This window comes from Meriones unguiculatus, chromosome 3 (assembly GCF_030254825.1).
Source record: "Meriones unguiculatus strain TT.TT164.6M chromosome 3, Bangor_MerUng_6.1, whole genome shotgun sequence".
Lineage (NCBI taxonomy): Eukaryota > Metazoa > Chordata > Mammalia > Rodentia > Muridae > Meriones > Meriones unguiculatus.
This window is the reverse complement of record NC_083351.1, coordinates 123,777,134-123,801,368: the sequence shown is the minus strand read 5'-3', so window position 1 is coordinate 123,801,368 and position 24,235 is coordinate 123,777,134. Positions and strand designations below refer to the sequence as shown.

At 37.6% G+C, this 24,235-nt stretch overlaps 1 protein-coding gene across 1 annotated transcript in view; it reads right to left on the bottom strand.

The window, feature by feature from the left end:
• Positions 1-24,235, bottom strand: part of Spef2 (sperm flagellar 2) — a 194,739-nt gene that overhangs the window by 144,525 nt on the left and 25,979 nt on the right. The window contains 4 exon segments of the mRNA XM_060380473.1: positions 12,039-12,226; positions 15,559-15,747; positions 18,012-18,198; positions 23,604-23,668. Coding sequence (XP_060236456.1) covers positions 12,039-12,226; positions 15,559-15,747; positions 18,012-18,198; positions 23,604-23,668 — 629 coding nt within the window.

Below are 24,235 nucleotides of genomic sequence, written 5' to 3'. Positions count from 1 at the left end.
AGGTTGAAAATTTTGTATGTATTGTTCAGTAATGATTTTTAAAATATATTTTCTAGTTTGGATTGGTTTGATTTTATTTGTTTTCTGTTTTTTATTATTTCTTTATTTCTTTCTGTTTCTTAAAATTACATATTCTTTGGTAATTTCATATATGAATACAGTGTACATAGCTCATACCCAACTCACTCCACTCTCCAACTCATCCAAGATGGCTGCCTTCATATTGTCCTCCTCCCAAGTTTATTTCTTCTTCCTTCTCCTTTTCCTCCTCATCCTCCTTTTTATTTTTCTTCATCTTCAAAATCAACTGAGAGTACAACTAGTGCTGTTGATGGACACTCGGATGAGGATGAAGGGTCAGCATGGAGCCTGGACAACCTAACCATGGGCCCTGCTGCTGGACCAAACTGCTGGAGGCCTCACCGCTAACTGGGGTGCTTCTGGCAGGTGAGAGCTGCTGGCTGTGGGGAAGTCCGGAGGTTTTCTCTGGTAACTTTAGGGAAGGCCCAGGCCAGCTACCATTCCTCTGCTTGAATTGTGTTCTGCCAAACTCTGTGTCTTAAAGTCTTCGTTAGCCATTGTTTAAATTTTACAGAACTCCACTGATTGACTTTTATCTTTTGTACAGCAAAATATTTTTCATTGTAAAAAAATACAGAGTTATCATATTTTTCTCTTAAGAGTCATGATTTTGGTATAAAGTCTAAGGCCTTTTTATCTATTTATTTTGCAAGAAAATATTTCTCTCACATGTAAAATTTTATACTCTTTTACATTTGTATATGTTATGAGAAAAGAAGTTCAAAGATCAGTTATTTATTTTTTTTTAATTTTGTGTCTGTGATTATCCAATTGCACCAGTATTACTGCCTAACAAAGGCTTTCTTTCATCAAATTACTTTTGACTCTTAGCGAAAATCAGGTTTGTCGATTTTTGTGGTGATCTAGTTTTGGCTTCTCTGTTCTGATCAGTTGATATGCGTGTGGGCTCTTCTACCAACAGCTCTTCATTATCTCATGAATCACGGAACCAGAGGGTTCATTCCTGTCAATTCGTTCTTCTTTTTTAGGTACTTTATTTCTCAGATGAATGAAATAATAGCCTCATCTATATTTACAAAAAAGGGGATGATAGTGGCCTCATAAGGTGAATTGGAATTGTAATCATTTTTTTTTTCTCTGAAAGGCGTATATATAATCATTTTGGAAAGGAAGGCTAGTTATTAATTCCTCAAATGCTTGGGAGATATCTTCAATAATAATATCTGGAACTGAAAATTCTTTTTTGAAGACTTTTAAAATTACAAATTTGATTTCCTTAAGAGCTTTAAGACTATACAAATTCAACTAGTTATTGAGCCTGCCAAATTTCATATAGGTGCTTTGTGGCATTTGTGTTTTCTTAGACAGTAGCTCATCTTTTCTGTTAGCATAGTGAAGTACTCAGTCTCTCATACCATGGTCTCTTATCCTTCTGCTGGTTAATGGCTCTGAGGTAGCCCCCTTTGCTTTATTCCTGACATTCACAGGCTCTGCTATCTCTCTTTCTTTCTGCTCTTCATTATTGCCTTCCTTTTCACTTGAGTTTATTTTTCCCTCCTTATGTTAGATTCCTGAGGTATCAGTGCAAATGGCATGAAACTTATTTTCTCTTTAAAAAAAAAAACAGTTTATACAGCAAATTTTGTATGACAGCATACAAATGCCAGCATGGTTCTTACTGTGTCCCACAGCTTTCCTGTGTTGTATTTTCCTTTCATCTTGTTCAATATATTTTTTTATCTTTCCATTAAGATTGTCTATTAGATCTGAGCATTGTTTATTTAGAAGTGTATTTTGAATTTCTAAGTATTTAGAGTTTTTCCTCCCATTTTTTAATTGTTAATAATTCATAGAAAGAGTTTGACCTCATTCATCTTCATCCCTAACTCCTCCTTTCCCACACTATTTTTGTCCCTTCTTTGATTTTGCACATTAAGTACAGTTTGTGCTGCCTACGTATTCATTTATGTGTAACCTGTGGTAGCATGGTTGACTTACATTGATTTCTTTTTTAAAATTTATTTATTAAAGTTTATTAACTTTGTATGCCGTTTGTGGTCCCCTCCCTCATCACCTCCTAATCCCACCCTTTCTTCCTCTTCTTCCTCTCTGTCCCTCTCTTAGTCCACTGATAGGGGAGATCCTCCTCCCCTTCTATTTCACCCTAGCCTATCAGGTCTCAAAAGGACTGACTGCATTGTCTTCCTCTGTAGTCTGGCAAGGCTTCACCCCCAGGGGGAGATGATTAGAGAGCCTGTCACTGAGTTCATACCAGAGACAGCCCTTGCTCCAGTTACTAGGGAAACCACTTGGACACTGAGTCTATGGGCTACATCTGAGGAGGGGTTTTGGGTTCTTGGTTGGCATATCAGTCTCTGTAGGGCCCCCAAGGCCCAAATTTTTGGTCTCCGTTGGTCTCATTTAGAGCTCCTGTCCCCTCCAGGTCTTTCTGTTTCCCCCTTCTTTCATAAAATTCCAGGCATTCTTCCCAAAGTTTGGCTTTAAGTTTCAGAATCTGCTTCAATACGTCAAACAGTAGTCTTTTAGAGGCTGTCTGTGGTAGGCTCCTGTCCTGTTCCCTGTCTTCTCCTGCTTCCAATGTCTATTGCATTTGCCCTTCTGAATGAGGATTGAGCATCTTCCCTAATGTTTTCCTTGTTTAGTTTTTTTTTTTTTTTTAGGAGCGCCAATTTTAGTATGTTTATCATATATTACAGGTCTAATAATCACTTATGAGTAAGTATATAATGTCTGTCTTTCTGCTTCTGGGATATCTCACTCAGGATGATGTTTTCTAGTTCATACCATTTACCTGCAAATTTCATGATTTCCTTGTTTTTAATTGCTGAGTAGTATTCCATTGTGTAAAAGTAGCACAATTTCTGTATCCATTCCTCTGTTGGGGGACATCTGGGTTGTTTTCAGGTTTTGGCTATTATGAATAGAGCTGCTATATGGTTGAGCAAATATCTTTGTTGTATAATTGAGCATAATTTGAATATATGCCTAGGAATGAAATACCAGCACTATTTCTAATTTTCTGAAAAAGTACCAGATTGATTTTCAAGTGGTTGTACAAGTTTACATTCCCAGCAGCAATGGAGGTGGGTTCCTCTTTCTCCACAACCTTTCAAGCATGTGTTGTCATTTGAGTTTTTGATCTTCACCATTCTGATGAGTATAAGGTGAAATCTCAGGGTTGCTTTGATTTGCATCTCCCTGATGACTCAGGACATTGAACATTTCTTTAAGTGTTTCTCTGCCATTTGAGATTCCTCTATTGAGAATTCTCTGTTTAGTTCTGCACCCTATTTTTTCACTGGATTACTTGATTTGTTGCTTTTTAACTTATTAAGTTCTTTATATATTCTGGATATAGCCCTCTGGCAGATATAGGGTTGGTGAAGATCCTTTCTCAGTGTGTAGGGTGTCGTTTTGTTCTGATCTACAGTGTCCTTTGCTTTACAGAAGCTTCGCATTTTCATGAGGTCCCATTTATTGATTGTTGCTCTTAGAGCCTGTGCTGTTGGTGTTCTGTTCAGGAAGTTGTCTCTTGTGCCAATGAGTTCTAGGCTCTTCCCCACTCTTTCTTCTAACAGGTTTAGAGGAAACTATGTGTGTCTGGTTTTATGTTGAGGTCTTTAATCCACTTGGACTTTAGTTTTGTGCAGGGTGATAAATATGACTCTATTTGATTTTTCTAAATGTAGATATCCAGTTAGACCAGCACCATTTGTTGAAATTGCTATCTTTTTTTTTTTCATTGTATTGTTTTGGCTTCTTTGTCAAAAATCAAGTATCCATAGGTGTGTGTCTGGGTCTTCTATTCAATCCCATTGATCCTTCAGACTGTTTCTCTGCCAGTTCCAAGCCGTTTTTATTATAGTTGCTCTATAGTACAGCTTGAGCTCAGGGATGGAGACACCTCCAGAAGATTTGTTATTGTACAGGATTGTTTTAACAGTCCTCGTTTTTTTTTTTTTTTGTTTGTTTGTTTTGTTTTGTTTTTCCATATGAAAATGAGAACTGTTCTTTCAAGTTCTGTAAAGAATTGTATTAGTATTTTGATGGCAATTGCATTGAATCTGTAGATTGCTTTCTCTAGGGTAGCCATTTTCACTATGTTAATCCTACTGATCTATAAACATGGGATATCTTTCTATCTTATCATATTTTCTTCAATTTTTTTCTTTAGAGACTTGAAGTTTTTTCCATACATGTCTTTCACTTGCTTGGTTAGAGTTCTCTAGAGGAACATAACAGATAAAATGAAAGTGTATGATGTATGTATGTATGTATGTATGTATGTATCTATGTATCTATCTATCTATCTATCTATCTATCTATCTATCTATCTATCTATCTTAATAAGATAGCTTACAGGCTGTGCTCTAGCCAGGGCAACATTGGCTACCAATTGATATTCCAAGAATACAGTATTTTTCAGTCCATGGTGATTGCTGACTTAGCTGATCTTCAGAATATTCCCAAATCTTAAGGAAGTAGGCTCTAATGCCAGCAAGAATAGGGACAAGTAGGCAAAGAGCAACAATCTCCTACTTCATGTCCTTTATATTGACTGCCACTAGAAAGTATGGCCCAGATTAGAGATGGATCTTCACATTTCAGAATTTCCAGTGAATCTTCACACCTCAGAATATCTGGATTAAAAGTGGATCTTCCAACTTCAAATGATTTAATTAAGAAAAATTCCTCACAGCCACTTGGATTTTAGTTAAATCCATAAATATTCAAGTTGACAACCAAGAATAGCCACCTGTACACACGGTTTCTGTAGGAATTTGACTGTGATCATATTATTCCATGTTACTGGGTAAAGTGTGTTATGACAGCCATTAGATCTGAAAGGTTGGCAGTGTTGATTTCTGCTACAGCACTGCTGAGTTTCTGAGAAATTTCTACATGTTGTTGGAGTTTTCTGCCATGATTGAGGGTCTTTCCATCTGTTTCTGATCAGATTTTCTTTATATTTTAGAGTTATGTTCCTCTCCTTTTCTCTAAAGTGTGTTTTGTGTGGTATCAATAGAAAACCTGCTTTATTTTGACTACTATGTACATTTTACATAAATTTATTTTTTTTTACTACTAATCTGCCTGTCATTTTATTTTAAATTAATTTTTTGTAGATGACATGATGTTTGGTTTTATTTTTGATCTCCTAATCACTATTATTTTTAATTAATTTTTAAATTTATTACAGTTTATTCACTTTGTATCCCAGCTGTAGCCCCCTCCTTTGTCTTCTCCCAATCCATTCACTCTCCCTCTCTCATCTTCTCCCATGCCCCTCTCCAAGTCCACTGATAGGGGAGGTCCTCCTCCCCTTCCCTCTCACCCTAGTCTATCAGGTCTCATCAGGACTGGCTGCATTGTCTTCCTCTGTGGTCTGATAAGGCTGCTCACCCTTCAGGGGGAGGTGATCAAAGAGTCAGCCACTGAGTTTATTCACTTTCTATCCCAGCTGTAGCCCCCTCCTTTGTCCTCTCCCAATCCCATCCTTCCTCACTCCTCTCCTCCCATGTGCCTCCTCCAGTTCACGGATAGGGGAGGTCCTCCTTCTCTTCCATCTGACCCTAGCCTATCAGGTCTCATCAGGACTGGCTGCATTGTCCTCCTCTGTAGCCTGGTAAGGCTGGTCCCCCCTCAGGGAGAGGCAATCAAAGAACCAGCCACTGAGTTCATGTCAGAGACTGTCCCTGTTCCCATTACTAGAGGACCTACTTGGATACTGAACTGCCATGGGCTACATCTATGCAGGGGTTCTAGGTTATCTCCATGAATGGCCCTTAGTTGTAGTACCAGTCTCAGAAAAGAGCCCTGGGCCCAGAATTTTTAGTTCTGTTGCTCTCTTTGTGGAGTTTCTGTCCCTTCAGGTCTTTCTATCTCCCCCTTATTTTATCTTACCCTGAGTCCAGCTTCTTTAGCTGTACAGATTTTAATATGATTATCCTATATTATATATCTAATATCCACTTTTAGGTGAGTATATGCCATGTGTGTCTTTCTGCTTCTGGGATCCCTCACTCAGGATGCTCTCCTCTAGTTCCCACCATTTGCCTCCAAATTTCTGCAAATTTCATGACTTGCTTGTTTTTAATTGCTGAGTAGTATTCCATTGTGTAAATGTACCATAATTTCTGTATCCATTCCTCAATTGGGGAACATCTGGGTTGTTTTTAGCTTCTGGCTATTACGAATAAAGCTGCTATGAACATGGTTGAGCAAATGTCTTTGTTGTATACTTGAGCACATTTTGAATATATACCTAGGAGTGGTGTCTTTTAATTACTCTATTGAGAAATAAAGTTATTATGTAAAGGTGAAGTCTCTTTATTGATGTTTTTGTAGCTTTAATTCTGTTTATTTTTCCATGTTTACTATGGATTAAATGATTAATTCTTCAAATCATTTTTAATCTACCCGTAACAAATCCAGTATAGGTTACACAGCATGTGCAACAGACATTTCATTGTGCATATCCATCTACTAGCACAATAATATTGCTGACAAATAGGAACAAAGAACATCTTTTTGTTTCTTTATGTCCATTATATTTAAATGAAAGGCTTCCTCTGTGCATGCCGAGAAGTGTACTGCACGCTGTCATGCTTTCACTTCTCCTGATAACACGCCTTCCTGTTTCTTACTGTGTTCTTTCTTTGCTTTGCCTAGTCTAAATTTTCTTTATAAAATAATTTTCTTCCTGGCAAAAGAAAACATCTTTTGGCCACTCACTGAATAGTAGGGATGTTGGCAGCGTCTGTTTTTGGTAACTGTCACCTAACAATTCCAAATTTCTTGTTCATGTATGATAGGTTTCTTTCAAGCTTTTACATATTTTTAAAAATTTGTTTGGGTGGTTTGTCTGCAAGAATGTTTGTGCACCACATGCATGGCTAGATAATTCATAGGCTGGAAAAGGACATAAAATTCCTTGGACAGTGTCATCCACCCTGTGGCTGCATGCATGTCTGAAGGCTCCCTTGATGGTATTTTATCTGGGTATAAAAGTGTGGGTTGAGAGATTTTTTTGCTCTGGCACTTGAAACTATTTTGTCATTTCTGTTTTCTCTGGTTTGTAGAGAGAAATAACTAGTCATCTGAAATACTATTTTCCTGAGAGCTTTCATGGTGCCTTCTTTTCCAAGTTTCCAGAAATTTAATTATGATATCTCTATATAAACTTATTTGAGTTTATCTTATTTGGAGTTTGCTTAACTTTTGAATCTATAAATTTACGTCAATTGGCAAATTCAGAAAATTTTCAAATACTGTGTTTTTGACCACTATTTAGCCCCATGTTTCTTCTATTTCCAGGACTAAAATAATGTGTGTATACTTTGCATTTTGAGTTATTTCCATAGCTTATGGGTTGAGATCTTGGTCACCAAACTGTGACATTATTATTGGGGAATGGAACTCTTAGGTGACAAGGGCCTGATGGGAAGATAGGGCATGAGGATATGACTTTGATGGGATTATTGGGACTCTACCTTCTCTCCTTCAGTTCCTTGTTGGCACTAGATAATAGGCTTCTCTACTACATACTTCTATGATTTCCATAATTTTCTAGCTTCCACAGGCCCAAGCAACAAGGCCAAATATTCATGAACTAAAACTTTTGAAGCTGTGGGACTGTCTCTGACAAAAACTCAGTGGCTGGCTCTTTGATCACCAGCCACTGAGGAAGGAACAGCCTTACCAGGCCCCTGAGGAAGACAATGCAGCCAGTCCTGATGAGACCTGATAGGCTAGGGTCAGAGGAAAGGGGAGGAAGACCTCCCCTATCAGTGGACTTAGAGAGGGACATGGGAGAAAATGAAAAAGGGAGGCTGGGTTTGGGAGGAGATAAGGGAGGGGGCTACAGCTGGGATACAAAGTGAATAAACTGTAATTAATAAAAGTAAATAAATTCTAAAAATAAAAAATAAGTTTCTATTTAATAGTAATTTTTATTGCATCTCTGTTCTATGACTACATTTTTGCATTTGCTTCAAGCAGTTCATAATTATTCACTGAAGCACTTGCCATGGCTGCTTAAAAATCTTAATTAGATAATTGTAAGACCTCTGTCATCTAAGTGTTGACATCTGCATTCATTTTCTAGGGTTGTTATAACAATCTACCGCAAACTGGGTCGGGGAAAAGTATAATAATTAGTTGTCTCACACAGTGCTGAAAGCTAGAATTTTTAAAACGAGATGTCAGCAAGGCCAGGTATCCTCTAAAATCCATAGTGAATCCTTTGTTGTCTTCCCTAGTTTTTGATGATATTCTGGAAATGTCTTATTTTTCGTGGCTTACAACTCAGTAATGCATTTCCTTTGTCACAATGTGGTGCCTTTGCTGTGTGTCTCTTCTCTCTTTTATAATGAGGCCAGTTATGTTGAATTAACCAACATCTCATCATAATCAATTATATCTGAAACAGGGTCACATTTAAAAAATTAAGCAAAATTCATTTCAATATGTAACAGCACCACATATTGCCATTTAACTTCCAGTTTGAGCTCTTTCTGGTTCTTGACATGATGGGCAGCAATGACATATATGGTCGTAGTTTATAATACTTGCATCTCAGTTTTGTTTACTTTTTAAGACAATGCTCTGGAAATATTGTCTTGTTCCTGGCAAGTGTGGGTAACAGTCTATGAGCACCTCCCATGACACACAAGAAAAGGAGCACATTATCACTCTTGGGAAGAGGTGGGAATTTTGCTGTCAGAGTCTTGATGGGCTCTACTGTAGAGACATTTGTATGTCTGGGGAATGCCTCTACTAGGAACGCTCAACACATGCCATGGAGACTGCACGAGTTTTCTGACATGCTCAAGTGGAGGTCTCCTGCTTCACCTCCTTGCCATCGTTCTGATGTTTAAATAGTTGGAGCCCCTTGTTACATTGCAAGGGTAGATGAGGATTCCTACCTTTGTTGACAAAAGTATATGCAAAGTTAACAGTTTTGCCTGTGGAGTTTGGAGAACTGTTGTTATTATCTAAAATTTTCATTTTACTAGCTTTTTTTTTTTAACTGGAAAATCAGTACCATTAATGTATCTCAAACCAAAAAAAAAAAAAAAAAAAAAAAAAAAAAAAAAAAAAATCTAGGTCTTATTTAGGATATTTGAAGCAAAAATAAAATCCACAGAGGTCATTACTGTACAATCTATTAGACCTGAGTTATCAACCATTTCACTTTTCTCTCTATTTTCCTAGACTTTTTCTGTGTAATTTAAAACCAGGGATTTAGCAGGAGGAACAAGGATAAGTGTGTTTATTCCACAATTCCCCAAAAGAATTCAGTTTGCTTTTGTGTCATAAAATGATGGAGTTTTGTTTAAAGATATCCATGTCTAATTATGTATATTTTCACCTCTAATTTATTTCAATTTTTACATTAAAATTCTTAGTTCTTACAGTAGTCTATTTTTGGTTTTTATGATTTGTGTCATCTTCCTGGTTGTTTATGACTTCTGTGTATTTTTGTTTTTAATATTGCAGAACATTCGAATTTATGTTAACTTATAGTATATCATAATTATATATAACATATAAATATTACAAAATAAAATGTATAACTTATACGAGTATTATATTAAAACTTTACTGTTTAATTCCTTCTTTCAGTAAGTACAATTTATTTTATTAAGCTGCAGCATACTTTTAAACTTCAAAATGATGTCATTTCATAATTATGTTTAATAAGTGGCTTTAGAAAGCAGACAAGTAGATAAAAACCTTTCCATGTAGAAGAGATGGGATACTTTTCCTCTTCTCTCTGCTGATTCCATGAGTCTTTGGCTCTTTTTCCTTTCATTGTGAGGTCATAAGAAGATCTAAGCCTACAGACTTGATAGGATGCCAGATAACTGGATGACATGTTAATTGCACTGTGCAGTCACCTTCCCTGAGATCCAAGATTTGCTCTGCTCTAGCATCTAGCAAGGCATCGTAAATTATAGGCCTATGAGCCTAGATATTATATTTGCCTAAAAGCCTTCACTGAGGGCCATTTCTACTAGATTTTGCACACAAAGAATGCACTTTTGTCAAGGTGACATGAGAAAACTCTTTGATTGTCCTGGAGCTTGGTATTGTAGAGAATACAAATCACACAGCGCTCTGTCCAAAGTTTGGCTAAGAGTCTCAGCCTCTGCTTTGATACCTTGATCATTAGAGTCTTTCAGAGTTCCTCTGTGGTAGGCTCCTGTCCTGTTCCTTGTCTTCTCCTGCAGCCAAAATCACTGGGCCCTGGAGGCCCTGCAGAGACTTATACCCCAACCAAGGACCATGCAAGAAGATAACCTAGAACCCCTGCTCAGATGTAGCCCATAGACTCAGTGTCCAAGTGGTTTCCCTAGTAAGGGAAGCAGGGGCTGTCTCTGGCGTGAACTCAGTGGCAGGCTCTGATCACTTTCCCCTGGAAGGAGGGGTGCAGCCTTGCCAGGCCACAGAGGAAGACAAAGCAACCAGTCCTGATGAGACCTGATAGGCTAGGGTCAGATAGAAGGGGAGAAGAACCTCCCCTATCAGTGGACTAGGGGAGGGGCATAGGGAGAAGAGGGAGGGAGGGTGGATTTGGAAAGAGAGAAGGAAGGGGGGCACAGCCAGGATACAAAGTGAATAAACTGTAATAAATAAATAATAAAAGATATCACACAGCAGTTTGTGTGTCTTTTCTTTAGAACTAGGAAGGTTAGTGTCAGTAAAATATGGATCTGCTTCTTCCAATGTCTATCCTTTCTGAATGAGGATTGATAATCTTATCCAGGGTACTCCTTCTTTCTTAGCTTCTTTAGGTGTACAGATTTTAGTATGTTTATCCTATACTGTATGCCTAATATTCACTTAGAAGTGAGTATATACCATGTGTGTCTTTCTGCTTCTGGGAGACATAGGAAGAGGGAGAAAACAGGGAACAAGACAGGAGCCTACCACAAAAGGCCTCTGATAGACTGTACCCATCAGGGTATCAAAGCAGATGCTGAGACTAATAGCCAAACTTTGGGCAGAGTGCAGGGAATCTTATGAAAGAAGAGGGAGAGAGAAAGACCTGGAGGGGACAGGAGCTCCACAAGGAGAGCAACAGAACCAAAAACTCTGGGCACAGGGGTCTTTTCTGAGACTGATACTCCAACCAAGGACCATGCAGGAAGATAACCTAGAACCCCTGCTCAGATGCAGCTCAGTGTCCAAGTGGGCTACTTAGTAATGGAAACAGGAGCTGTCTCTGACATGAACTCAGTGGCTGGCTCATTGATCACTATCTTGAGGTGGGGAGCAGCCTTACCAGGCCACAGAGGAAGACAATGCAACCAGTCCTGATGAGACCTGATAGGCTAGGGTCAGATGGAAGAGAAGGAGGACCTTCCCTCTCAGTGGACTTGGAGAGGGGCATGGGAGGCGATGAGGAGGGAGGGTGGGATTGGGAGGAGATGAGGGAGGGAGCTACAGCTGGGATACAAACTGAGTAAACTGCAATTAAAAATATAAATAAATTTTTAAAAATAAGTAAACTAATAATTAAAAAAAGAATGGATCTGCTGCGTCAGTGCATTCTTGATTTTTAACTTCCTCCTAAAGGAGTTACAGTATTTTAAAATTTCATTTATTACACTGGCTTTCCTTTCTCATTTTGAATATTTTTGGTAAATATATTGATTTCTTTTAGACAAAAGGTTTGGTGAAATAATTTAATTATTAGTGCTCTTCAAACAATTTCACCCTCTATTAAGTTGGAAGGGTTGCATAAATTACTGTCTTGGCAAATAACAAATTCAGATACAACGTATGAACGGATTAAGAAAGACATGCTTGTACTCCAAGTAATGCCAGAAAGTAATCACTTTCAAGGGTCTGCTCCTCATTCTCTGTTCATGAAATGTGCTTTACCCATCTGTTACATCAACCGGGCGCCTTGATACTCCCACATCTGGAGTGAGTCCCTCGTGGGAATTATGCACACTGATACTTACTTATTTGTCAGCAGCCGATAGTCTGCCACTTTAGCGCACAGATCGAGTATCTGATCCAAAATTTCCGAACATATCCCATAATGCTTCTCATAACGTGCTTGGACTCTTTCCACAGAGATCTTTTCATGCATTTCCTTCTCCCTGGCGATTTTTTCGGCAAAATCAATTTTGGCTTGTTTGGCAAGAGCCTAAGATGGCAAAAAGGACCCTTAAGTCACTAATATTATGCAATTATTCTTATAAAGATAGCGTCATAATAGCAAAAAAAAATCTTTAAATAGGATGAATCCCTTCTTCACATCAGGGTTTAACCAATCAAGAATCAGTTCTCATTCCTTAATAGACTAAGCATTTGGTGTGATAGAAAAAGCAACGTTAGAGAGACTTCATATTTAGCTCATCCACAAAACGCTACAGTGCAAAGTGGTTTGGAAGGGAAAAGATCAGTGTCACAAAAATAAATTGGGTCTTAGGCTTTCCTGAAGGTGTCTCAATTTCATCATTTGCAAAGAGTCAAAGATCACAGAGAAATAGGCTAGTCTGGGTCAGATGGCAAGCAGAGCTGATGCTTACACACTCTGTGACCCGGACCCTTCACCTGGAACACCTGCTTTGGCCATTGGATTTTACATTTCAGCAGTAACTTATCAACTGGCTAAATATGTGGTAGCCACTTGATTATAGTGCTTTGAAACACATGCTTTTGCACATTTTAGGAGTGTGAAAGCCCCGACTGCCTTAGCCTTTATGTATTGATAACATTCATTTGTAGAAACCTATTGCTACAGAAAGTAATTAAATATTTAAGCATCTCATCACCACCTTAATTTTACAAAATGATTACTCAAATGTAATCATTTTGTTCAACGCATTCTTCACACACACACACACAAAAATGCAGGCTAGCTAAACTGAAAGGAACACAGTGTTTAGTTGTAGAGATTTAAATGATCAAATGCTGCCTTTCAGAAAACCCTAGCAGCTGCTTCAGAAATCAGACCATGTTCTAAGCCGCCACACAAATAAGATCTAAGGCCTGTGATTTAATTCAGCCAGGAGAAAATAGAAACAAATGGGGGTTTTGAAGGAACTGCCTTCAAATTCAATCCCCAGCTTATGTACAGAATTAAAGTTCAAGGTATTTAAGAAATACCTCCAAAAAATCACTTTTCCACTACCAAGTTTTAATTTCCACAAGAGGGATATTAATAATTTTATTATATCCTGAAAAATTAACTGAACCATTTCATCTGAACAAGTGGTTCTTATCATAATAAATGATGAGACTGATGATGATAGATTGCTCTGCGAAATCCATTGTTTGTTGTACTGTTGTCTTATTTAGCATGTTTGTTTTAAATTTCATTGAGATGGGTGACTTCTAAGATCAATCCAGTGTATTTGGTAGCTTTGGGAATGACCCTAGACGTTTCTGCTGCTGCCTTGTTTCATAGGTCTTGTATCCATGCAGAGTACAAGAGAAACAAGGAGCCTCCTACCATGTTACTTGATATTAAGAAGAGCGCTGGGCAAGAAATAAAGTTGACATGAGAATTTGTGGTGATTGTGACACTAAAATAGCTGAAGCTGGGTTTCCACAAAAAAAAAAAAACAAACAAAAAACAAAAAACAAACAAACAAAAACCCACTGACAGAAACTACAGAAGTTCCCTAGCAGCAACAAAATATCTTCCACCGTAGGCTGCTGCTGCTGCAGCCTCATGGCTCCATTTTCTTTCTTTCCTCTCTCTATTCCTTCCTTCCTTCCTTCCTTCCTTCCTTCCTTCCTTCCTTCCTTCCTTCCTTCCTTCCTTTCTTTCCTGTTCCCTCTCTCTCCCTCCCTCCATTCTTTTTTCCTCCCTTCCTTCTTTCCTCCCACCCTTCCCTCTGTCTCTTCCTCTTTCCTTCCCTTCTTTCCTTCTTTCCTCTTCTTTTCCCTCCTTCTTCCTTCCCTCCCTCCCTCTCTTCTTCTCTCCCATCTTGGCTTCCTCTGTTGTCTTCCTCTTTTCCATTCACTTATATGGTCTACTTAACACATTTTACCTCTGATATCAACTCTGTGCTAGACTCACCATACTTTCCTATCTCATTACATCAAAGTATACAGTAGCCCTAAAAGAGTACTTAATAGTGATGAGACTGGACTCTAGAGACCTACATGTGCTCTTTACATGCTGTTTGACTTTTAAACTTTTGGCTTCTCTTTTCATATTTGTAAAACTTACATAGACATAGTGTTCATATGTAGTTTTTGCAAAAATTATTTGTGAATAAGTGAGAATCATGCAACTATGATTTGATGTAAGTGCTCAGGTGTGATAATTATTATTCATAACAGGAGGTGGCACCAAAATTTAAAATCAAGAACTACTAGTCTGGATGAAATGTGCTTTATCATGGAGTATCATAAAAGGAGACAGGAAGCCGGTAAGGTGAATACCATTTCCTTATTGCCTGAAAGATCTTCTCTCTTGTACAGACACATTTAAAAATGTTTTATGGTAGCAACTGCAAGCTACCTGAAATGTTGATCATAGGAGTTCCAAGTCTCTACTGTCACATTTGATAAATTGATAAAATAAATTTGAGCTCCCCAATGGGAAATAGACAAAAATTGAGTCGAGTAATACATTGATAAATCTGTTTGGTCATAAGAAACCACACACGTGAAGTTCGGGAGACATAGGTGGTGGTAAATGAACAGCATATCAGATAGTTTGATTTTCAAATTTCAAAATAATATCATCGCTGCAAAGAACATACCCAGGAGACAGACCTTGGCTTCTGGGTACTGTTCTCACTGACAATAAATTAGAGCACCCCCGCCTCCTCATGGATTATTATAGTGATGAAAAAGGAGGAGTACAATATAGGCCTGGGAAATACTGTCATATAAAAAAGTAATGAACATTATTATTATTATTATTATTATTATTATTATTATTATTATTATTTTGCTTAAAGAAAGCTTCTTAAAAGCTCATTCTGCTTCAGAACATCTCCTAAAATTGTCCATAACAGTCCCCACACTAGCAACTTTGGCAAACTTTAGAGATAAGCAAGTCCCTTGGGGGTCTGAGGTAAAAACATAATGATTCAAGGACATGCAAATTAGATGATCACCATCAGCCTTCTGACAGCAAAACTGTATCTGAAGAAAGTGGAGAGATGTATTTTAGGTATTTAAGGAAAATACAGATGAGTCAGGCGTTTCGAACTGACAAGCTAGTACAGAGGCACACACAATCGCCAACATACAAGAACTTGGAGAATATTAAGACTGTTCTCTTGAGCCCTCCCTGAGGAATCATTTGGAATTAAAACTTCAAAGGCAAGTAAAAATGGCTAGAGACACGTGAGCGCAGGACTGGCGGTGCGCGTGCAATGCTTAGAGTCCAGGCAGCTGTGGCGGGTGCACCAGGCATGGCCTCCTCCTCCTCCCTTGTCAGAAACTGACAACCAAATAAGATCTTTAGTGGAGTATTTACCAAATAGTATTTTTAATGGAGATTTTATTTACCGCTTCTTTATCAAGAGCATCCTGAAAATCCTTAAGTCGTCTTTCTTCATACTGTTTTTCTCTGAAAATCCTATTTTGCCACAAAACCTCCTTTTCGTGCCGAACGTGCATGAGCTGCACGGCGATCCTGCGCTCCTGCTGGGACTGACGCATCAGCCGGTGTATCAGCTGCTCCTCGCGATAGGCCTCCTGTGGACAGCAGCAAGAGAGCCAAGGCCTCGTCAGAGCCAAGCCCACACTATCTTCTACTCGCAGGCAATTCGCAAACGACATGTGAAAGGCACAACAGCCATCTAAGTCCATTTCTGCCTTTTGGTTTAACTCTGAACACAATACGACATACACACACACACACACACACACACACACACATTGCAATAAAGGCTATTTATTTAATCATAGATATTTAATATTTAAATATCATAGATATTTAGAAACATGGTATTAAAACTCAAAATTGCTTCAAATAAGTTACTTCCTTTAAAATCTAATAAAAACAAATGATGCGAGTTTTCAAACTTTCTGAACAAGTAATGCAATTCTCAATTTATAATTATGTTTTCAGAAGTTTGGAAATTAGGTCTACACATTTCAATGTAACTAGTCTTTGTCTGGCTGTGAGCTTTTTGCAAGTATTTCAGCTCTGCAGGGTCCCTTTCTGATTAAGTGGTAATGAGAGGCTTAGGGTAGATACAATTCCCCAGGCCATCAGGATTTCTTCATCTGAATAGAGATATCAAATAAAAAAAGGAGCATATGCAGTTCTCAGTGAGGATTTGGAAGAACACTGGTGTTTGTAATTAAACACTCAACCATCCAATGATCTGTAGAAAAACTGTCTCAAAGGTTCTCTGCAGCTATAGGAGAAATAGGACATATTTTTGGGAAGCCAGATACAAATGAACACTATAAGTTAAATGGTGAAATTGGACTTTAGGCCTATTTAAAAATTTTAAATTGAAGCTCAACAGAAATTAAATAGGAATTTCTTTCTATTCATAAGATGCCTTAAAGTCATGAGAAACGTCGCACATAAGGTGTTCTGTCTAGTTACTAAATTCTAAAAATAGATCATTGTTAATAATTATTTTCACCTTGTTATCTACTACTAGACAAAGAGGAGGATGTAAAAACAGCCACGAGTTCTTCCTTCATTTACTCACAGCATTGCATTTTGACTTTATATAACCAACCAACAGTGGAATCTATTGTTCGAGGCCTTAAATACGGCATATGATGTGATCACTAACTTGAACTGGTAACCAGAACATTAGCCAAAACAAACAAAACAAAACAGATAAAACCCTAAACAACAAAGCAAAACAAATAAAAACATAAACAAAACCCACAAATCATCAAAATGTTCTTGAGGTCTGACTCTGGAAATTCTTGTGCACGTGAACCAATCTACTAGAAAATTAAAGGCTTTCACAGAGGGTACTCATCTTTCTGGCAGTATCTTACCAGGTTTTGGAGGTCAGCCAGCACCAGGCAGCCCTGAATACATTAACAGCCCAGTCAAGAGGAGCAGAAGAGTGAGCTGAGCCCATTCTCCATCCCCCCTGAATTATGGCCTGGTTTCGGTTAGACAAGCCACAGTCTCAAACATATTTTTTAAATATGAAATTGTTTCACTATTCTAAATGAATTCTGTATTGTTAGGCTCTGTTTACATAGACAATTCAGCTGTCAAAATGTCCTCCTCTGGCTGGTCACCCTTATAAGGAAGAACCTGGACTACCGAGTCATACATGGATTATCACTGAGATTGAATTGGGAAAAAGAGAGAGTACTGTGAGGTGGTGGCTGCACCAAGGCTATGTGTGTTTAGCTTCAGTTTGAAGACCTATAAAGACCTTGCCATAAAAGCTAATCGGGAAGGATTTTGTTGTCGTTTTTCTATTGTAATGGACTGTTTATTAAAATTTCAGTGAACTGTAAAGTAGTTTCTCATGCAATGGTTTCGGCTAAGGAAAGCTTAAAACCTAGAACATAGATGAAATATCCTGTATTCGGAGTGAATAGAAAAACAAATAGAGGATTCACTTTTATCTTAACCGTATTTAGCATATTTGAGAAAGATTTCGAAGAATATATAATCTAGAATAGTCTCGACGTGATTACAGGCTTTCCCACGTCTCCATAAGGTGAAGCTAGGAGTTTACTTCAGTAGCTATTAACCATCTTTCTAACTGACTGTTACGGAGGAATGGGCCACTGTACTATGCATGTATGACTAAGTGCCTCAGGTTCTGTAGTTATTAATGACAAATGAGGGTACTTTGAAAATTTGTAAGTGAGGATTTTGTTTTTCTGATGTGAGGATTGACCTGTGACATCTGACTCAGAGTGACAGACAACATGTATGCAAACCATTCACTTGTGAAAATACAAGGGCATGGATTCTGAAGGTCTCAGCGATGTTAATGTAGAACTAACATCAAATGCCTCACCTCCTGTGCTTCGTGGGCTATTAACTGGTCCATCAACAGCCTCCGTCGCCTCTTTTCCCTTTGCTCACGTGCATGAGCGTTTTCTTCTAGGCGTTTCTGGATCTTTTTAATGTAGTCATCATCTGAATAAGTGTTGAGCAGTTCAGTAGTCGTCTGGTCTATTGTTTCCAAAGAAGACCTGGATGCACTAAAGGCAACAGATTCTTGTTAGACTTTAATACAGTGTGATCACATCTCTTCCTTGTAATGATGGAAGACTTCTGGAGAAAGCAGCTTTGCTGTTTTCATTCATTTATTAATACAAGCATTGCATACACACTGAAGCCTGTAGCTTACTGTCAATTCCATTTGCTTTACCTCACATTTTTCACTATCTCTCTAGGGTTTTTAGTATAGCTTTTTTTTTTTTTTCTTAAGTACATCTCCTCTTTTCTCAGTTCTGGTCTCTGTCCTACATCTTTCCACTGGCCTCTTGCTTCTCCAGGTTTAAGTCAATAAAAAGTAGGCAAACTATAGCTAATCCAAATGTCAGAGAGGGCACCTCAATGACAATGATTTTATCTATAGACTAGAGATAATTGATGTTAGCACATTGAGAATACAGTACCTCTATGGATGGTCCCATTCATTATTAATCTTTTCTCACCTACAATGGTGCAAGTCACTCTAAGTACTATCAAAAGGGCATATGACTAGGGCAGTGGAAACCATTCGTTAGGAACTGAGCAGTTGAAAGTTGGCCTACCTGTCATGACTCAGTATAGGTCTGACCTGGCATCAGCACAGGTCTTCACAAAAGGAAATGAACAACTTGGTTCATCTGAAATAAATTTTCAGTGAATAAATGGTCCCTTATCATTAAATTTATAGTCTTTTAAAAGTTATCATTAAAATTGTGGATAGCAATTGACTCATCAATTCTCATCTGCATATGACCTTAAAAACCATTAGAATGCCACAGTACAGTTGCATAAGATATATGATAATGTTACTTTTCAAGGACTAATTAGTTTATAGTATAAATTGTTATTTTTATGTTATTACTAATACATTTAATTCAGAATATAACAGAATCTATTAAAAAAACAAAGGCATGTTACTGAAATGTGTCATGACTAAATGGTCATCAATTTTCATAAAGGCAGAATTACATCTGCAAAAGTATGTTTAGTGTGAGATTAATACATATTTGTTACATAGATCTCGTCGGATTCTAGATCACAATTGTAGGTTTGTTGCTCTCAGTTAAATTTTGGACTCATATTACAAATATTCTTTTCTTGTTCTCTGTACAAAGTTGGTGTGTGTAAAATTTCAACAATATGCTTAGAATGACTATCAAATGAGAATGTAAAAGACTAAGATTTTGAATATTTTGTCCTCAGGAGGTACAGTCATGGTTGTATTCTGTCACTTAAAGAAGGTAAGAATAAACTGTTACAATTCAATACACAGAAGGTCAAAAGCAGAGCGGGTTTTTGTTTTTGTTTAAGATTTGCTCATCATAGTGACTCAGGGCTATAATTGGAAATTTTGTGATAAAAGCAGGTGAATTTCGGTGATAACAATGCCATCCTGGTTAACATAGGAATTTTCATGCCATCCATGACTACAAAGTAAAACTCCCAGCTTTAAAAATAAATAAATCATTTGGGCCAGTTTCAAAGGTATTTTTAAAGGTTTGCACAATTACTTGTTTGTGGAAATTCATGTGCTCATTCAGTAAGATGCCTTCTATCCTCTTACCTACATGTGCTGTTACAAAGACTCTGTCCCAGAGTAAGCTTATGTTAAAAGATTCCTAAATACTGTGTTTGTGCTGCCAAAAATGTAGTTCATGAATTCTGTTATTTACGAGTCAATCCACTCACCCTTCCATTCACCCATCTATTCTCCCATCAGTACTAGCTATCAAAGGCTCCAACCCAAGGTAATGATGAGGAGATGGAAATGTTGCATGACCCAGCTCAGGCATTATACAATTAAAAAGACAGTGAAATATTATGTTGTATTCCATAAATACATATTTTAATCACATTGAATGATATAAAATGCTGGCTATGCTGATTAGATTGATCAATATCTATATATCAAATTATCATACCATATAAATTTATAAAATTAAAATGATTAAAACACTAAATTTTTAAAAACAAAAACTTATATGGTAGTTTAATTGAAGGTATATGCATTTTATTACATGTGGGTATCTTGAAGACAGTGGTTATGTTTTATTGATATCTGATTGTTTACCAAATACTCATGAAGATTAATAGTTTTTTGAAGGAATTATCAGTATAAAAATTTTGTCAAACACATACTTTGGGAATTACTTGGTAAATCTATTACACCAAATACCATAATACAGTATACAATAAACCTGAGCTAAGTCAGCAGATGGTGATAGTACTTATTATTTGTCTAAAAAACAAACCAACAACCCCTGCAATGGAGAGTATGCATGTAGGGGGGACAGAAAGGGGAGTGCCACATTGCTTGCTCTAAGACTTTCATTTTTCCACTCAAGGAAAAATATGGGCTTTGAGATGACGTTACTTATCTCTGAAAGACTTTTCAGATCTGAGCAGTAAAAAAGACAGCAGTTGAAACTGTTCTTCAGGTCCGTGCTGTTTGTCCACACAACACAGACACACACACACGCATTTCCATGTATAACAACAATAAAAAGGGGCTATCAATTTGAGAGTGGGGAGACATGAGAGGGATTAGAGGCAGGATACTTGAGAGGGGTGGAGGGAGGTCAAGGAAAAGGGGAAAGTGGTATAATTCAAGGATAATGTAAAAATGTATTTCAAAAATATTAACACTTTTTGCAAAATGCTAGCACAAGTTCTAAATGATTCCAGAACATCTTCAGCTAAAAATTAAAAATTAATTTAAAAGTAGCTGGTGATAAAAAGGCTTTAAAAGCCTATTGTCCCTTGGCTTGGGTTTCTTTCTCGGGTTTCTTTATACCAGCGCTTCCCAATAATTTTCTTTTATGGCTATCAGAAAAGATATGTGTGCCGTACAATGAAGGAGAACTGCAGTGAGTCTCCAGCTGCCTCTCCTACAGTGCCACGCCACGCTGTGAAGGTGGATTCTTTATTCTATGCACACTTCCAAGTTCCCTTAGAAACCTCAGCCGGGATTAAATTGAACCTTCTGAAACACACACACACACACACACACACACACACACACACACACACACACACACAGAGGAGAGAGAGAGAGAGAGAGAGAGAGAGAGAGAGAGAGAGAGAGAGAGAGAAAGAAATAAGTTGAGAGAATGCCTGGACAAAGGACCGCCCATGCTTGTGGAGGAACAGAATCACTATTATGAAAGTGGTAACATTACTTTATCAAAAGCAATATGTAAATACTAGATGTTCCCCACAAAAATTTCAATGGCATTCTTCATAGAACTAGGAAAAGACTATAAATCTTGTGAAGACACTAGATACCCAAAACAATCTGAGCAAAAGGAGAAATTCTGAAAGTAGTTCAGTACTTGATCTCAAATTACAGTCAGAGATATGGTAACAGATCCACCATGATAAGGCACAAAACACAGACATGTAGACCAGAGGGATGGAATACAGTATCCAAAAAAAGGATACTTGCAGCTACAGATAACTGAGTTTTCGCCTAGGTGCTGAACTTACAGTGGAAGAAAAAGGGCCTCTTCTGCAAATCCTGCTGGCTAACCTAAATATGTGAATCTGTAAACATGTAAAGGCTAGTATTTGTTCCCTTTCTCTTACCTAACATAAAAGTCAATTAAGGACTCTGGGTAAGATGATCAATCCTCACTTAGAAAGACAAATGGGAGGTGCATTGGACTTAGGAGAAAACAAGTAACAGGACAGGAGCCTACCTCAGAGGGCCCCTGAAAGACTCTACCTAGCTGTGTATCAAAGCAGATACTGAGACTCATAACCAAACCTTCGGCAGAGTGCAGGAAATCATATGAAAGAAGGGGGAGTTAGTATGATGTGGAAAGGATAGGAGCTCCACAAGGACCAAATATATCTGGGCACAGGGGTCTTTTCTGAGGCTGACACGCCACCAAGGACCATTAATGGATATAACCTAGAACCTCTGCTTGAACGAAGCCCATGGTAGCTCAGTAACCAATTGGTTTCCCATAGTAAGGGGAACAGGGACTATTTCTGACAGGAACTCAATGGCAGGCTCTTTGACCTCCCACCCCCCAAGGGAGGAACAGTCCTGCTAGACCACTTTGCAACCAGTCCTGAAGATACCTAATAAAACAGGGTCAGATGAAAGGGGAGGAGGTCCTCCCCAATCAGTGGACTTGGAAAGGGGCAGGGAGGAAATGAAGAAGGGAGGGTTTGGGAGGGAATGAGGGAGTGGGATACAGTTGGGATACAGAGTTAATAAAATGTAACTAATAATAAAAAATAGTAAAAAATTAGATTGAAAAAAAACCCCACAATGGATCAAAGACTATAATGTTAAGACTCAAAAGTTTGAAATTACAAGAGCATAGGTATAGGTAAGAACTCATTGTGAAGGACTCAATAGCCCAGAAAAGAGTGGCAATAATTGATAAATAAGCTTGAAATGAAGTTCAAATTCAAAAGCTTGAAACGAAATTGAAAAGCTTCCACATGGCAAGAGAGACAATAAACAATGAAGAGACAATGCCAGAATTGCAGATCTTCCTTGTCACCTATGTACCCTGGGTGATTGTGCTTTTAGGGAATAGAAGTCATGCTGGTAAAGGGTATGGGGATCAAGGTAGGGTACCAGGAATTTGTACAGAAGGTAGGAAAAAGAAACATAGCTATATTTTCCATTTTTCTTCATTTTCTTTCCATATCTGATCATTTTAGTATTTCTTTCCTGACTTCACCTCACATTGACCTACACAGTTCCCTCACTCAGAAACATCAGACTGGAACTTTAGTTGTTAACATGTATATTTTCCACTTAATATAGAATTCTTTCACATTCTGTAAATATAGAGAGCTTGAATATTTTCTATTTTTAAGGGTAGAAAGTCCTACACTGCTCATATAGAAGTAGCCTCTAATGGATTATTTTTAAAGGACTTACAATAAGAAATAAAGGGATATGGCATATGTTTATGTTCAGGTAAATGGAGCTATTAAATTTACAAAACTAAACTCACAATACTGCATAATATTTGGTGAAAAACATCATTCAATAAGACTTTAATGCTATACTCTGTGATAAACCCAGAGGGCATGATATGAAAGAAACCAAACTAGAGTCCAATTAAGGCTTTTCAAGGGCACTTTTAAATTAGTGTAACAATTTTAGTAAATGTTTAAAAATGTTTGTGAACTTAAAAAAATAAACATAGCACAGAAAAATAAACTGTATATTCCCTGATACCCACATTCCCATTCTAGATCAAAGTTAATGAGTAAATAATCTGAATTTTAAGTCATTTTATCTTTTCTTCTTTCATGTGCTCCTTTAAAAAAGCTTCTTCAAAGTGAAAGATCCTCCAGTAACGGCAACATAAACTTTTGTAACTAGTCAAAGGTTATTCATAGCACTGGCTACAATTTTGAGATATAAAAGATTATATCCTACCTTTCTTTAACTTGAAGATCCCTTTTTATTAGTGCTTCAAATTTCTTAATCTCATTGGCCACATCCTTTAAAGAAAATTTGCCATCAGTTCGCTGCCTTTAAAAGTCATCCAGAAACTTCACTCACATTCAATAGGTTTAAAAGGGTGAAATATAGTACTAATTTAAGATAATTAAGTGACAAGACAAACTGCCTTCTGGAATACTTTTATAATTTTGATTTGTTCTCTTAGATGAGGCTAAAACAATATAGAAACTGTGTAACCTAAATCACTTAGTTCATGATTCTCTCTTTTTAAAATTGTGCACGTGGACGTGTGTGTGTGTGTGTGTGTGTGTGTGTGTGTGTGTGTGTAGTTGCACCGTTGGAGGTGGGAAGACAACCTTTAGTTTCAGTCCTTACTTCAATCTTGTTTTAGACAAGGATTCTTTGTAGAGGCATTTTGATACAGCAATATGGCTGCTCTGGCAAGGGATCACATCCAAAGACAATTGTTGGTCTTTGTGATCTGGCTAGAAGGCAGACATACTCTGGATTACAGTATGATATGGCTGGAATACAAACATGCCCTTAGTGTACACCTTTAATCCCAAACAAGAAAGGTAAGGCTAGTTTATAAATGGAGGCAGCCA